Source organism: Peromyscus californicus, unplaced genomic scaffold (assembly GCF_007827085.1).
Source record: "Peromyscus californicus insignis strain IS unplaced genomic scaffold, ASM782708v3 Scaffold_1__1_contigs__length_55948999, whole genome shotgun sequence".
Taxonomy (NCBI): Eukaryota; Metazoa; Chordata; class Mammalia; order Rodentia; family Cricetidae; genus Peromyscus; species Peromyscus californicus.
Window position 1 is genome coordinate 30,078,795 of NW_026294492.1, and position 14,884 is coordinate 30,093,678.

General features: G+C 46.5%; 1 protein-coding gene and 1 pseudogene across 3 annotated transcripts in view; both read right to left on the reverse strand.

Annotated features, from left to right (window-relative positions):
- Positions 1–1,925: 1,925 nt before the first annotated feature.
- LOC128115180 (60S ribosomal protein L9-like) lies at positions 1,926–2,613 on the reverse strand (annotated as a pseudogene).
- A 326-nt stretch (positions 2,614–2,939) lies between these two features.
- The window catches only part of Dhx57 (DExH-box helicase 57), a 50,110-nt gene continuing 38,165 nt past the window's right edge, over positions 2,940–14,884 (reverse strand). For all 3 annotated transcript variants that reach the window (XM_052746361.1, XM_052746362.1, XM_052746363.1), the window contains 6 exons: positions 14,764–14,847; positions 12,927–13,061; positions 11,970–12,044; positions 10,388–10,522; positions 6,087–6,287; positions 2,940–3,621 (listed from right to left, as the gene is read on the reverse strand). In XM_052746361.1, coding sequence (XP_052602321.1) covers positions 3,478–3,621; positions 6,087–6,287; positions 10,388–10,522; positions 11,970–12,044; positions 12,927–13,061; positions 14,764–14,847 — 774 coding nt within the window. In that variant the 3' untranslated portion in view covers positions 2,940–3,477. The remainder of the gene's footprint in view (positions 3,622–6,086; positions 6,288–10,387; positions 10,523–11,969; positions 12,045–12,926; positions 13,062–14,763; positions 14,848–14,884) is intronic.

A 14,884-nucleotide genomic window follows, 5' to 3' on the forward strand; every position in this document is an offset into this window, starting at 1 on the left:
AATAAAAGAACCACCTAACATTTACACAATGGAGTATTACTCACTGGTAAAAAACAATGACATCATGAAATTTGCAGGCAAATGGATGGAACTAGAAAAAATCATCCTGAGTAAGGTAACCCAGACCCAGAAAGACAAACACGGTATGTACTCACTCACAAGTGGATACTAGATGTAAAGCAAAGGATAACCAGACTACAATCCACAGCCTTGGAGAAGCTAGGTAATAAGGAGGACCCTAAGAGGGACACATGGATCCCCCCTGGGAAGGGGAAATAGAAGAGATCTCCTGGGTAAATTGGAGGCAGGGGTGGGGGGGGATAGAGGGGATAGGGGATTATGGAGAAACCTGGTGCTGGGGAAATTCCCAAGAATCCACAAGGATGACCCCAGCTTAGTCTGCCATCAATAGTGGAGAGGGTGCCTGAGCTGGCCTTCTCCTGTAATGAGGTTGGTGACTACCCTAACTGTCATCAGAGAGCCTTCATCCAGTAACTGATGGGAGCTGACGCAGAGACCCACAGCCAAGCACTGGGCCGAGCTCTGGGAGTCCAGTCGAAGAGAGGGAGGAGGGATTATATGAGCAAGGGGGCTCAAGATCATGGCAGGGAACCCACAGAGACAGCTGACCCTAGCTTGTGGGAGCTCAGGGACTCTAGACCGACAGCTAGGGAGCCTGCATGGGACCGACCTAGGCCCTCTGCATGTGAGTGACAGTTGTGTAGCTTGGTCTGTTTGTGGCCCCTAGCAGTGGGACCCGGGGCTGTCCCTGTTTAGAAACTATTCCCTATGGTGGGTGGCTCAGCCTTGATGCAGGGGGAGGAGCTTGGTCCTGCCTCAACTGGATATGCCATGCTTTGTTGACTCCCATGGAAGGCCTTACCTTCTCTGAGGTGTGGATGGGGGGGTTAAAAAGGAGGTGGGGGGAGGGAATAGGATGAGAGGAGGGAGGGGAAACTGGTTGGTATGTAAAATAAATAAAAAAATTTTAATAAAGAAAAAAACCCACCTAATTAACCTGTATTTATATGGCATTTATATATGGAACTCAAGAAGGTAGAAGTGGGGCTGGAGAGATGGCTCAGAGGTTAAGAGCACTGGCTGTTCTTGCAGAGGTCCTGAGTTCAATTCCCAGCACCACATGGTGGCTCACAACCATCTATAAATGAGACTTGATGTCATCTTCTGGCCTGCAAGCATACAAGCAGACAGAACAGTGTATATGTAATAATAATAATAAAAAAAAGTCATTTGGAGGAATAACAGTTCTCTGGTTCTTCTGAAGAGTTTAGCTTCATTCATTCTGTAACGAGAGCTTTGTTGCGGTAGCAAATCAGAACTTATTTTTCATTTTTTTTTTTAGGTTTTTCGAGACAGGGTTTCTCTGTGTAGCTTTGCGCCTTTCCTGGATCTCACTCTGTAGACCAGGCTGGCCTCGAACTCACAAAGATCCGGCCTGCCTCTGCCTCCCAAGTGCTGGGATTAAAGGCGTGCGCCACCACCGCCCAGCGCAAATCAGAATTTAATACTGAGGGTGCTTTGCATATGAATGTTTTTTTATGCAAGGCATTTTAGAGACTAAAAAATATTGCTTAGTTCAAGCTCTTCCAATGTATTGAAACTAAAACACACTTGGTAATTTGGGGCAGCCTAGAGTTCCTAAAAACAACTAAAATAATACGTTGTTCACGGCGGTGTCTGGTGTGTGGGAGGCTGGAGGTAGAGATGGTCGTGAGCCACCTGACACGGGTTTTGGGAACTGAACTCAGGTCCTCTGGAAGAGCAGCAAGTGCTCTTAACTGCTGAGTCATCTTCCATGCACAGTAAAGTCTTTTTTTTTTTTTTAAAGTCTTATAGTCCCAAAAGACCCCCCAAATTGTACTTAAAATTCAGGATCTTGTTTCTGGAGCTGGGTAACTCAGGTCTCACTCATCAGCCTGCTGCACGGTTCCCTTTTCAGACACACAGATGCCATCCAAAACGTTTCTCATATCCTTGTTTTGAGCTGTTGTGGCTTGCTGAATTAGAACCGCTGAATTTGAAACAAGTTCAATATCATTTCCTTCAAGGATTAATTCATCCTTCTGGGCTTGAGAGACAGAAAAAGCAATACCTGTCCTCAACCGAACCCTGTGGATCTATTTTTCACCTAAGAAATTTCAGATTTCAACCAAAGACCCATCCTCCCGAATAAAGACGTTGATGGGAAAGTGAGCATACACAGACCTCATCTTGTAGCGGAAGCCCAGTGTAACACCCCTGATCATGTTCTGAACGTGACTGCAGATGGTTCAGACAGTGGCCACTTCCTGTTACCCCACCGTTTGTCAGCCCGGAGCCTCTTCTTCCCAGGGAGACTCTCAGCTCTACATTGATGTGATTGAAGTCCCTCCGGAGGGTTCCTCTGGGGTCCTTCACAATGACTGGGCACCCCTTCGGAGTGATGTCCACATTTTCTGGAATGTCGACAGTCTGATTGCTGAGGATGGTCTTCATTCTCGCCGTAGATGAGGCAAAAAGAGCAAGTCGAGAGTCTTAAGTGTAGAAGTTAGACAATGAAAACATGAGGGGCGTCCTGCTTTTAATGGGTCTTGTGGAGGAGGCCAGCTTGCATTTTAGTACCCTCGTAGAATTAACTTACTTTTATAATTTTTCTCTTTTTTAAAAATTATTTTATTTTTATGTTCATTGGTGCTTTGCCTGCATGTGTGTCTGTGTGAGGGTGTCAGATCCCTGGGAACTGGAGTTACAGTAATGAGCTGCCATGTGGGTGCTGGGAATTGAACCCTGGTCCTCTGGCAGAGCAGCCAGTGCTCTTAACTACCGAGCCATTTCTCCAGCCCTATTTTTCTCTCTGAAGACAGGGTTTTACTTCTTTTTTAAAAGCTGATCTTTTAGGAATAAAAATAAAAGCCCTACAAATAAGCTTACTCCACAGCCAGGTCTAAAATGAGATTTTTATTTTTCTTACTCACATGATTTCTTTCTCATTTGAGTTCTCTCAGGTAAGCCTTTACTATGATGGGAAAATCAAACAAAACATTTCTCCTCATGCCCAATAAAAAAAACAGGAGAAAAGAAGTATCCATCATGTATAGACAATGCATAATAAAAAGTATGAGAAGTAGGAGAAGAAGAATACATAGGTTAAGACAGAACCTTGTCTTAAACATTCACTTTTGAGTTATGAGGTGAATTCCATTCAGTTTGGTACAGTCACAAAGAGGCCAGCTGGGTTTCAGACTGTCCTACACAGACACTCCAAATTGTGCCGGGAGTGTCCCCACGTTCTCAGAAACAGCACGTGTGGAAAATGTCTCTGGTTGTGGAGCCTCGGCTGGCTCAGCGCTCAGGCTCTGTGCCCCCCCCGCCTCCCCAGGGCCAGCCCCAGGCCAGGTCTCGTCCGAGGTAGAAGTGCTCCTGTGACTTGCAGGGGAACAAGGTGGTGAAGAGCGGGCACCCCAGGCCCAGCAGTTTCTACTGTGTGGTGACAAGCTTCACAATCGTGCTGATAATCCGAGAGCCTCGAGGACACGTACTCAGGTCCATGCTCGGGTTCTTGATTTTGTCCTGCAGGAGCTGGTCAAGTTCACAGCGAAGTTCCTTCACCAGTTCGGCTATCTGCAACGAGAGCAGCGGTATTAGCCGTGCTGGGAGCAGAGAGGAAGGTTTTCATAGAGAAATACCCAGTTATGATCGCCATGACTTAGGATTTCTGACATTATTTTAGAATACATTATCATTCTGCAAGATACTAATGAGGCCCATTATAGGCATATCTATTTGTTACTAATTTGTCTCTGTCACATCATTTATTATTTGTTTAGAGAGAAGCTCTTGCTATGTAGTCAGCTGGCCTGGGACTTTTTTTTTTTTTTTTTTTTGGTTTTTCGAGACAGGGTTTCTCTGTGTAGCTTTGCGCCTTTCCTGGGACTCACTTGGTAGCCCAGGCTGGCCTCGAACTCACAGAGATCCGCCTGGCTCTGCCTCCCGAGTGCTGGGATTAAAGGCGTGCGCCACCACCGCCCGGCCTGGCCTGGGACTTTTATGCTCTCACCCCAGCCTGTGAGTGCTGGGGTCACAGTGTGTTGCCATAGTCCAGCTTGTTGACCTTGTGTCTGTGTATCCATGTGCATGCAAACGCGGGTGTGTGTGTGGCAATCTGAATTCAGGTCCTCACGCTCACACAGAAAGTGCTTTACTGGTGTGCCACCTCTCCAGCCTTGCTGGGCTTTTGAGAGAGTCTCACACTGTAGCTCAGGCTGTGGCCTCGAACTCACGAATCTTTCCAGCTCATCCTCCTAAATGCTGGGATTCCAGGTGTGAGCTCTATGTTCAGGGAGAGCTTTTTTTTTTTTTTTTTTTTATTTTTATTTTATGTGCATTGGTGTTTTGTCTGCATGTATGTCTGTGTGAAGGTGTTGGATCCCCTGGAACTGGAGTTGTCTATAGACAGTTTTGAGCTGCCATGTGGGTGCTGGGAATTGAACCCTGGTTCTCTGGAAGAGAAGCCAGTGCTCTTAACCACCCAGCCATCTTTCCAGTCCAGTGGGAGCTTCTTAAAAACCATGAGTGCATTTTTTTATTGGTGTATTTGTGTGTGCATGCACGTGAGGGTCCAGACAACCTGAAGAAGCCCATTTTCTCCTCCTCCTAAGTGGGTTCTGAGGGTTAACTCTGGTTGTCAGGTTTGGCAGCAAGCACCCTACTGCTAAGCCATCTCAACAGTCACTTTTTGGTTTTTGCTTTTGAACAAGACCTTACATAGCTCAGGCTAGCCTCATACTTATAAAGCTCCTGATACCTCTTATTTTGGGACTATAGGTGTTACTATGATGCAAGGGCTTTTGTCTTGTTTTAGCTAGGGTCTCACCATGTGACCTTGAACTCACTATGTATCCTAAGATGGCCACACACTCAAAATGAAGCACTTACCTCGGCGTACAAGTGCTGGGTTTATAAACACATGCCGCCACCACCCCTTAGGAGGGAAGCTTTAATGGAGGCCTGGAGATTCGTCTCCTCTTTGGGATGGCACGTTGTGCAGATGTGAAGTCAGGATCTGCGGCAGCCATCTTGCTCACACAAGCAGAGTGGGCCTTTATTGTCCCTGAGCTGCTGCTGCACCAAACCAGCCCTGCCGGCCCCTTGATTTGGGATAGCCACTAGTCACATGTGGTTATTTGATAAGCACATAAACTGTGCCTGGTTCAGGCTGAGATGTGCCAGAGTGAAAATGCACACCTGTCTTTAAACACTTAATATGAAAAGAGAGTGTAAAATAACCCAGTGCTTTTTATATTGATTACATGTTGAAATTAAAACATGCTGGGTATATTAGGTTAATAAAATATATAAAGATTAATTTCAGCTATTTTCTTTCACTTTTTTGGGTAGTACTGGGGTATTATATACAAAGCTTTACACATGCTGACTGCATGCTTTAACACTGAGGTATATTCTCAGGCTTTTTTTTTTTTTTTTAAAGATAAGGTCTTACTATGTGGCCTAGGCTAGTCTTAAGTACCTGGCTCAACTGATCCTCTTGCCTCAGGTTCCTCGGTGACTGGGACTATGGCTATACACAGTTCCTTTCATTGTATCTTTATTTTTGTGGTTCTGGAGATTAAACCCAGGGCCTACCAATGAGCTATGGCCTGACCATTTTTTTTTTTCATGGTAATGGAAAGATCAGGGTGATCTTTATCTGATTTTTGCTTAGTTCTATAACATTAAGGAGGTTCCAACACCCTTTCTTTATAGATTCTGCTTTTTTTGGTTTTTGTTTTGGAAGCAAGGCTTTGCTATATAACTCTAGTTGTTCCCAAACTCACAGTAATCCTTCTGCCTCAGCCCCCCAAATACTTGAGATTCTGACCTTAAACCTTTACATCAATTCTAACCCACCCCAGGTGTCCCTGGCCCAGGTGTTTCCTGGCACTATTATTAGGGTCCTTCTCTGCTTCAGGTTGGCTCCACTCTTGCCGTCCATCAGTTCTGTTGTTCTTGGTCCTGAATGTCCTTCATTTCACATCACCAAAGCTCTTCCTGACCTAAGCCTTTACACAGATTAGCTATTCCTTTACCTGATGGGAAGCAGCTACAAACCGGATCCAGCCATCATCCAGGGAGACAACGAACGCTCCCCGCTGAAGCTGCACGTTCACTTGGCCTCCTCCAAACAGGACCAGGGGGTACACAGACACCATGCTGCAGTCTCGGATGAACACCCGGCTAGTTTTGATTTTCTCATGGTACAACAGGTAGGGGCTGTCGAAGTGTCTGACCTGTAACATAAAACCTCAGATGACAATGATTCCCACCAGTCCTGTGGATTTCAATGCTGCCAATAAGGATTCCCAATTACTTTTCCTCTGGACTTCATGTTTTTATGTGTGACTACCTACCAGACTATCCATTTAGACATCTAATAAGCACCTAACACTTTGCAGACATCTCACTGTTAGGGCAGGGATGTAGCTCGGTGATAGGGCATTTGCCTAGCATGCACAAGGCCTTGGGTTCAATCCCTAGTACCCTAGAAAACAAACAACTTCTTTTGGTGTCCAAAAGATGTTTTCAAAAATACATTTTTAAACTATTTTTATTTCTTTGTCTGTGTGGACACGTGTGTGCATGCATGTACCACAGCACACATGTAAAGGTCAGACAACTTGCAGGACTCAGTTCTCTTCTCCTGTCGGGGTCCCAGGGACGGAATTCAGGCTGTCAGGTTTGGCATCAAACACCTTTACCTGGTGAGCCATCTCACTAGCACCCAGATTTTTAACTGAACCCTAAAGTAAAACTGTATGTATTTATGGGGCCTTTTGTGATGTTATGATACCTGTATACATGATACAATGTTTAATTTTTTTAGATTTATTCATTTTATTTTTATGTGTGAGTGTTTTGCCTGCATGTATGTGCATCTAGGGAGGTCAGAAGAGGGCATCGGGTCCCTTGGAACTAGACAGTTGTGAACATTCATGTGGGTGTTGGGAATTGAACCTGGGTCCTCTACAAGCTAACACCTAAAAGAACCCTTGATTCCCTCTCTCCACAGCTCCTCACTTCCACCTGCCCCCGTGTGTGAGGCTCAGTTCTCCCAGTTGCATCTGGATCACCGTCAAGTCCTGCCAGCTGTGTGTTTAAAGTACAGAGGAGCCGGACCTCACGGTGAACCATGACCTTCACTGGACCACTGCAGGGCTTCTTTTGACCTCACACTGCTGCTACTTCCGCATCTTTACAGCCTCTTTCCACAGCAGCCACAGTGATCTTTCAGTTATGGCCAGAACACTCCACTAGTTCCCCAAAGGATACAAATCTAAATTCCCTGCCATGGCCTACAGGGTGTGACACGACCCAACCCTGGTCCATTTGTCCCTGGACACCTCCTGTCCCTGCCGCCTTGATCAGACATCCCACTGAACTCTAGGATCTGGTGCCTTCTTGCATATCCTGCAACATCCCAAACATACTCTTACCTCCGGGTCTTGGTACTTATTTCCTGTACTGGAATGTTCTCTCCTTAGAGATCTGTATGGCTCACTTTTCATTCAGGACCTGATTGTTCTTCCCAGACTGCCCTGCAGAAAAGGGCCCCTCTCTCAGTCTTACTACCTGCCTTGCTTATCTTTTCTCTAGGGCATTTGCCACTGACCAGTATTGGCTTATTTCCCACCTTCTCCCCAGCTAAACCAAACCGCTTGAGGGAGGAGGACCCTGCTCACTTACTGTCCTTCATGGCCTGCAAGAGTCATGCCTACAACAGTGCCCAACACAGAGCTGGGACTAGCAGGTACTACATGGAGGGAGGCGTCAGTGACTCTGTCTGCCACGGGGCTGACTGAAAAGAGGGCGAAGCTAACTCAGACCCCTGCTGTCTAAAGTCAGAGACAGGAAGAGCGGGTGACCCCCTGGTCCTCAGGCTCCTCTGAGTTCCAGGAGAACCTGCTCATGGTTTACTTTCCTCAACAGCAACATGAGGCTGACCTCACTCCACCGCCCCCTTTTGTTGTGTTTTGTGTTGAGACAGGGTCTCACTGTGCAGCTCTGGCTGTCCTGGAACTCACTCTGTAGCCCAGGCTGGCCTCAAACTCACAGAGATCCACCTGCCTCTGCCTCCCGAGTGCTGGGATAAAGGCGTGCAGCACTCTGCCCGGCTCTCTCTTCCTCTGTTCTTTCCTCTTTTCCTCCATCTCCTGAAAGCTTCGGTGAGCATCTACTTCTAGCCATGCAACATGCTAGACTCTGGAAATGTAAAAAGGCATCAATTCCTGTCTTCAGGGATTTTACAATTCCAGGACAGAGTAATGGAGTAAGAATGGTGCACCAATTCATACTCCATGGCAGTGGAACAGTGGAGGGAGAGGAATTTAGAGGGAAAGAGACACTAAGGAGGGGCTGGAGGGATGGCTCAGGGGTTAAGAGCACTGACTGTTTTTCCAAAGGTCCCGAGTTCAGTACCCAGCAACCACATGGTAGCTGATAACCACCTAGAATGAGATCTGGTGCCCTCTTCTGGCGTGTAGGCACACATGCAGATAAAACACTGTATACATAATAAATAAACCTTTTTTTAAAGACACACTAAGGAAATTCTGTTCATTTTAAGAAGTGCAGAAGGTTGAACACAGGGCCTTGCCATACCAGGCAGGCACTTTATCACTGAGCTACACCCCCAGCGAGGAAATGATTCTTAGTGGAAATGTTGGGGTAAGCATGGGCTTCCTGGGGAATGAGACTGTCACTCTGGGGACAGGAGCAGCGGGTCTTCTTACATGACACCAGACAGTTGGTGTAGGAGGAACACTGTCTCACTGTATGCATTTCTGCAGCATGCAGAATGGCAGAGGAAGTGGGGTGTGTTTTTAAAGATTTATTTATTTATTATGTCTGCCTGCAGGCCAGAAGAGGGCACCAGATCTCATTACAGATGGCTGTGAGCCACCATGTGGGTGCTGGGAATTGAACTCAGGTCCTCTGGAAGAGCAGTCAGTGCTCTTAACCTCTGAGCCATCTCTCCAGCCCAGAAGTGGGTTTTGAGGGGCCAGGGACCAGATGTGAAGGGTCAAGTGGGAGTCTACAGTAGACTCATTGTATGAATATTTAAGGAAAGATGGAACTATTCCAAAGAGCAATGAGGAAGGCTGGGGAGAGTTCCAGAGACTATCACAGCACTCTGGGCATGAGACAGAGTTTGTGATTGGCACTGAGGAAGTGGCAGTGGAGTGAGAAGAGGCAAATGTGGCACTGCCTGGACTTGGTGACCAACTGAATCAGTATGAAGAAAAGCGCAGAAGTCTTCACGACACCAGGTTCTGATTCAGATGGTGGCATTTACCAGGACAGTACGCACAGAGAGAATGGTGGACCGGGATGATGGGTTTGATCTGTGGTGACTTACGACAGCCGCTGTTTTCTAGAAGGAAAGCTCAGAAAATGCTGAGCTCTGGATAGACTTAGGGTCAGTATACAGGGGATAGCTGAAATCATGATGGCATGCCCTGGGAGGGTCAAGGAGTAGATATACACTATTATGAGAAAAGTAGAGGAAGGCACACCCCTGCCTCAGAGCGGAGGAAGGGGAACTGGTAAAGGGACAGTGACCAGGGACAGGAGGGGACCTGGTAAAGGAGACGGTGACCAGGACAGGAGGGGACCTGGTAAAGGAGACGGTGACCAGGACAGGAGGGGACCTGGTAAAGGAGACGGTGACCAGGACAGGAGGGGACCTGGTAAAGGGGACAGTGACCAGGACAGGAGGGGACTGGTAAAGGAGACGGTGACCAGGACAGGAGGGAACTGGTAAAGGAGACGGTGACCAGGACAGGAGGGGACCTGGTAAAGGGGACAGTGACCAGGACAGGAGGGAACTGGTAAAGGAGACGGTGACCAGGACAGGAGGGGACATTTCAGGAGCAAAGGGAACATTGTTTCAAGAGGACGGAAGTTAGCAATGAGAAGCAAGTGTGCTAGTACCAGGCGATGCCCTTCAGAGTGGACACCTAGACCACTGCGGCATGGATGGGCTTAGCCCACAGGGGAGAGACTGCAGTCTCGCAGCAGCACCTGAAGGAAGGATGGAGCTAACAGGTTGAAAAAACACGCTGATGATGGAATTAGCTCATGACTTCTTAAACCAATCCAAAGAAACAATTTTCATTTGAGAGCAGGAATGAGCACTTTTTGTGTACAGTAGACTGTTCTCAACATGGACTGCCTTTCCAGAAACAGTCTATTTATACAGATTCAACTGTCTCTAAATCCACGTGCTGCTGTGGACACTACAAGTCACGGAATAGGGCTCGTGTGCTTTAGAACCCGCATTTCTCATCCGAGGGGGTGCCGTAGGAAACATTCTAGACACGGCCATTCTGACCTGATAGTTCACCGAGGAAGGGTGAATGTGCACGTATCCATCGTTCTTCGTAACAAACTTCAACTCGGCTGACTTCGGCTGCAGTCTAACAACTCCAGAACTGGTCTTCTGGAACTTTCCTTCTGGGGTCTTGACCTATACGACAAATATTTATAAAATTAGATAGGCTTATTTTCACTGCAGGTCTTATCCTTTGGCACAAACAAGTCTTGTTTGAATAGTTTTTCTTTCTTTTTCTGTTTCATTTCTTTCAAGGCAGGGTCTCACAGTACAGCCCAGGTTAGCCTGGAACTTACTATGTAGCCTTGGTTGGCCTCAACATGTGATCCTCCTGTCTCATCTCTCCAGTGCTGGTGTGTGTGTGTGTGTGTGTGTGTGTGTGTGTGTGTGTGTGTGTGTGTAGGCATGCACACCAATGTGGAAGTCAGAGAACAGCTTGCATGAGCTGGTTCTCTCCTCCCACATGTAGGCCCCTGGGATCAACTCGGGCAGTAGACTCCAAGGCAGCACCTTTCCCCACTGACCCTGAGCCATCTCTGGCCCATGGCTTTGTATAGCTTGCTTTTTTTTTTTTTTTTTCTGAGACAAGGTTTCTTTGACTGTCCTAGAACTCACTTTGTAGATCAGGCTGGCCTTGAACTCATAGAGATCCACCTGCCTCTGCCTCCCCAGTGCTGGGATTAAAGATGTGAGCCACCACTGTCCAGTTGTATAGCTTACTTTTTAAACTCTGTATATTGAACACATTTTTATATTTGTTCAAGATTTTCCTAAGGAATTGTTATCAAGAGTTATATATACCTCATTGCAAGTATCTATAATTTCACCATTAGACTGTCTTTAACTTTTTGTTTGTTTTCTTTTTTTCGAGACAAGGTTTCTGTGTGTAGCCCTGGCTGTCCTGGAACTCACTCTCTAGACCAGGCAGGCCGTGAACTCGCAGAGATCTGCCTGCCTCTGCGTCCTAAGTGCTGGGATTAAAGGCGTGCGCCACCACCACCCTTTTTTTTTTTTTTTAAGAGAGGGTCTCCTGTAGTCCATGTGACCTTGCACTGTGTAGCTGAGGCTGCCTTTGAACTTCCAGCCTCTTGCCTCCATCTCTCATGTGCAGTGATTACAGGTATGCACCTGTACACACTTGGTACACACTACTGTAAGTTTAGACAGTCTGCTGAGTATGTGTCCTCTGGCTGTATCTTTGTGCATATTTACAAAATTTCTCTAATAGTCCTGGAAATAGAGCACAGTTAAGATGTTATGTAAGTTATTCTTACCCACAGTGGTAATTGAAGGACTCGCTCAGCATCAGTACCAATCATTGAATTTTTTTTGTGTGCCAGTTTTATAAGAAAACCAGTCTGTTTCTTTGTGTAAATTTGTGTTTCTTTACACTACTAAACTTGGGTACTCTTTTTGTATGTGCATTGTAGGTTCACTTACATCCTCAATTGGGAATGAGTGAATTGGGGAACCTTGTGGTCTGTGCGTATCTCTTTAAGATGACTAATGAGCGTATTTTAAGTTTATCCTTTTATACTCATAAAACAAGACATAGGAAGGGTCAGGCAAAGCGTTCTGGTACCTGCACTACATTTGGATACAGAGCAGCACACAGCACTGCTGATATCAGCTTGGGGTTTTCGGCATTGGTGTTTGCCTAGGAGAGAAACACAGCATTATCCACACGAGATGCTTGAGCAGGTAATGTGTTTACCATCATAGTTCTTTCTTTTTGCTTTGTGACAAAGGGTCTCACTATGTAGCCCTGGCTGGCCTGAAACTCACTATGTAGACCAGGCTGGCCTTGAACTCACAGAGATCCATTTGCACCACCATGCCTAGCCATCATATTTCATTTGATGTCTATCTTAAGACAAAAAAGTACCTTCCTATCAATTATAAAATTTCTAAGCAGAGAATAAGTCTCCCAGACCACAGTCACACAGGATGTATCTTAAAGAATCCACGATGATTCTAGATGCATGCAGAGCAGTTATGAAGCCTGTGTTCTTGCTGTGATGTGGTTAGGGGCCCTCCATAGGGCCAAGGTGAAATCGGTGCCATGCCCCGAGGCTCCTGGCACGATCTAAGTGATCTTTCCGTACAGGTTTAAACAGACAAACGCAGGCACTGTTGATAGCATCATGGAGAGAAAGGGTCTGGTATGTGTGACAGCCAGACTCTGGCAAATACTGATTGCTTTTAGAACAAAGGAACGTAAGTTCATCTGGAAGAAGTACTCTTTCTGTAAGTACACCCAAGACGTTGTTAGAAAAGGCTGGCCTGCTTTGAGAAGCCTTACTAGACTCCACCGTTAATTACAGAGTTATCCAGAACAAGTGTGAAGTTTAAAGACAAAACAATGTTGACAACAAACAGAAAGACTCCTGATCTCATTCATGTTAGCTGATTTGTGGGCAGGGGAAAATCAAGAGTGCCACTAGCCCCTGCCCACTGGGCTGAAGTGAAGAGCGGCCATATTTCAGTCACACGCTATTGGAATCACAGGGAAACAAGACAATGTGTATTCATTCTTTACCTCTTCTCCTGTGGCATCCAGGACACCATCTCCTCCTTGGGCCCTTTTTTCAATGTCCCTTGCTCTGAGTCCCTCTTTCACAAACCCGATGTCGGACAACAGTTCAGTGAACTGCCGTTTGAGGCTGGCCATTTCCTGAAAGGAGGGACAGATTTTCAAAGAAGGAGCTATGGACTCATCAAGGGTGACTGGCTCAAAATGCGTCACAGGAGTGATGCGCAATGAGTGCAGACGGATATCTAACAAGACAGGGTTAATCTTGTCTATCAGTTTTAAAAGGTGGCTTCCACTTACTACAAACTGGCAGACAGAGTGAGACAGTCACAGGAAGTCCAAAGCCTTTGAAAACCCCGATGATCATTTCTTGAACACCATATTACACTTCACACATTTTAACTGGGGTGTGGTAAGTCTGATCTGCAAATTCTTGGGATGGTCAAAACAAAGGTAATTTATTTTGCTTGTGGTACCGTTGGCCGCTTTAGTTTTGGATCCTTCTGTTTGCATTTCTACCCAAGTCCCGTCAGTTCCTTCCCTGAGCCTAGAATGGATACTGTTTCTCTCAGTGGAACTCATTCAGAACTTCCCCTCCTTTTCTACTCGCCGTCTTACTGGATCACTGGTGATGCCAGGGATGGGGATGTTAGTAAGTGCTTTAGATTTAGACACTACAAAGTGTAAACGTCTTTGTCTGTGGCTTTTGCTCAAATACAGGCTGAGGACCAATGCCGTAGCTTCGTGTTTGCGGTCTCATTACTTGGAAGGCAGAGAGAGGCAAGAGGGCTGTTGGAGTCCAGGTGTTTGGGGACAGCCTCAGCAACACAGGAAGAGCCCATCGCCTTAGAAGTGGGACGAATATATAGGAGCAGAGGGTTTGCCTAGCATGCTGGAGCCAGTCCGAACCAAACAGGCAAGGTCTCTACTCTGGCAGAACTTATCTGACAGAGGCAGAGGAACAGATGCAGGGAGCAGAAGCACCCACAACATGGACTTTATGTCCCATTGGTCCCCCATTTCTGCAGCCTCCAGATCTTTAATAAAACAAGCTTGTGCCGGGCGGTGGTGGCGCACGCCTTTAATCCCAGCACTCGGGAGGCAGAGCCAGGCGGATCTCTGTGAGTTCGAGGCCAGCCTGGACTACCAAGTGAGTTCCAGGAAAGGCGCAAAGCTACACAGAGAAACCCTGTCTCGAAAAACCAAAAAAAAAAAAAAAAAAAAAAAAAAACCAAGCTTGTAAGATCTGCTCCATCACTGCTTTATCCCTTCTACGCTCACCACTGACAAACAGCATGTTCTGGTGGACATTGGAAAAATTAACCAAGGAAGTCTTACTCAGTATTAGTTCTTGGGTATTGCCCTAGGAGTTAGGAGGTTAGGGATGGTCATCGACCCCACTGAGCGTGTGGTGAGAGCTATAGTTAATCTCTTGAGACAGTGTACACACACACGCACGCACGCACGCATGCACTCACATGCACATAACTTGGCACACAATTCAGGGGTTTAAGGATCCAGATTAATATCCGCTCCAACACTGGGGAGATGGACTTCCAATGAGCAGCCATCCTTATCATGCTGACAGTCTACTCTGTTCCTCACATGAAGGAAGCACACATTCAGCAATGTGGAAAACCAGGTCAGATCAAAGTTTCATCACTGAAAAGCCTCACATCATCTAGCTCAGGAACCCATTCTGCATAGCCAAGAAAGCCAACCATGCTCAGAAATAACACTTCCACCGTCCAGACAGGACAAGTGAGGTAAAGCTGCCACCCCTCTGCGGAATTGCGAGCTACCACAGTGAACACGAATGAGGGATGGCATAGAAGCAGCTCACCTGCAGAGTTCTTCCTGACAGAAAATTCTGTCTGCAGTAATTATAACCCGCTCTCGCGCTTTCTTTTGTACTCAGCTGCCAACCCTAAATGGTGGAGAAAATCAAGCTGAACTTCCTCTGA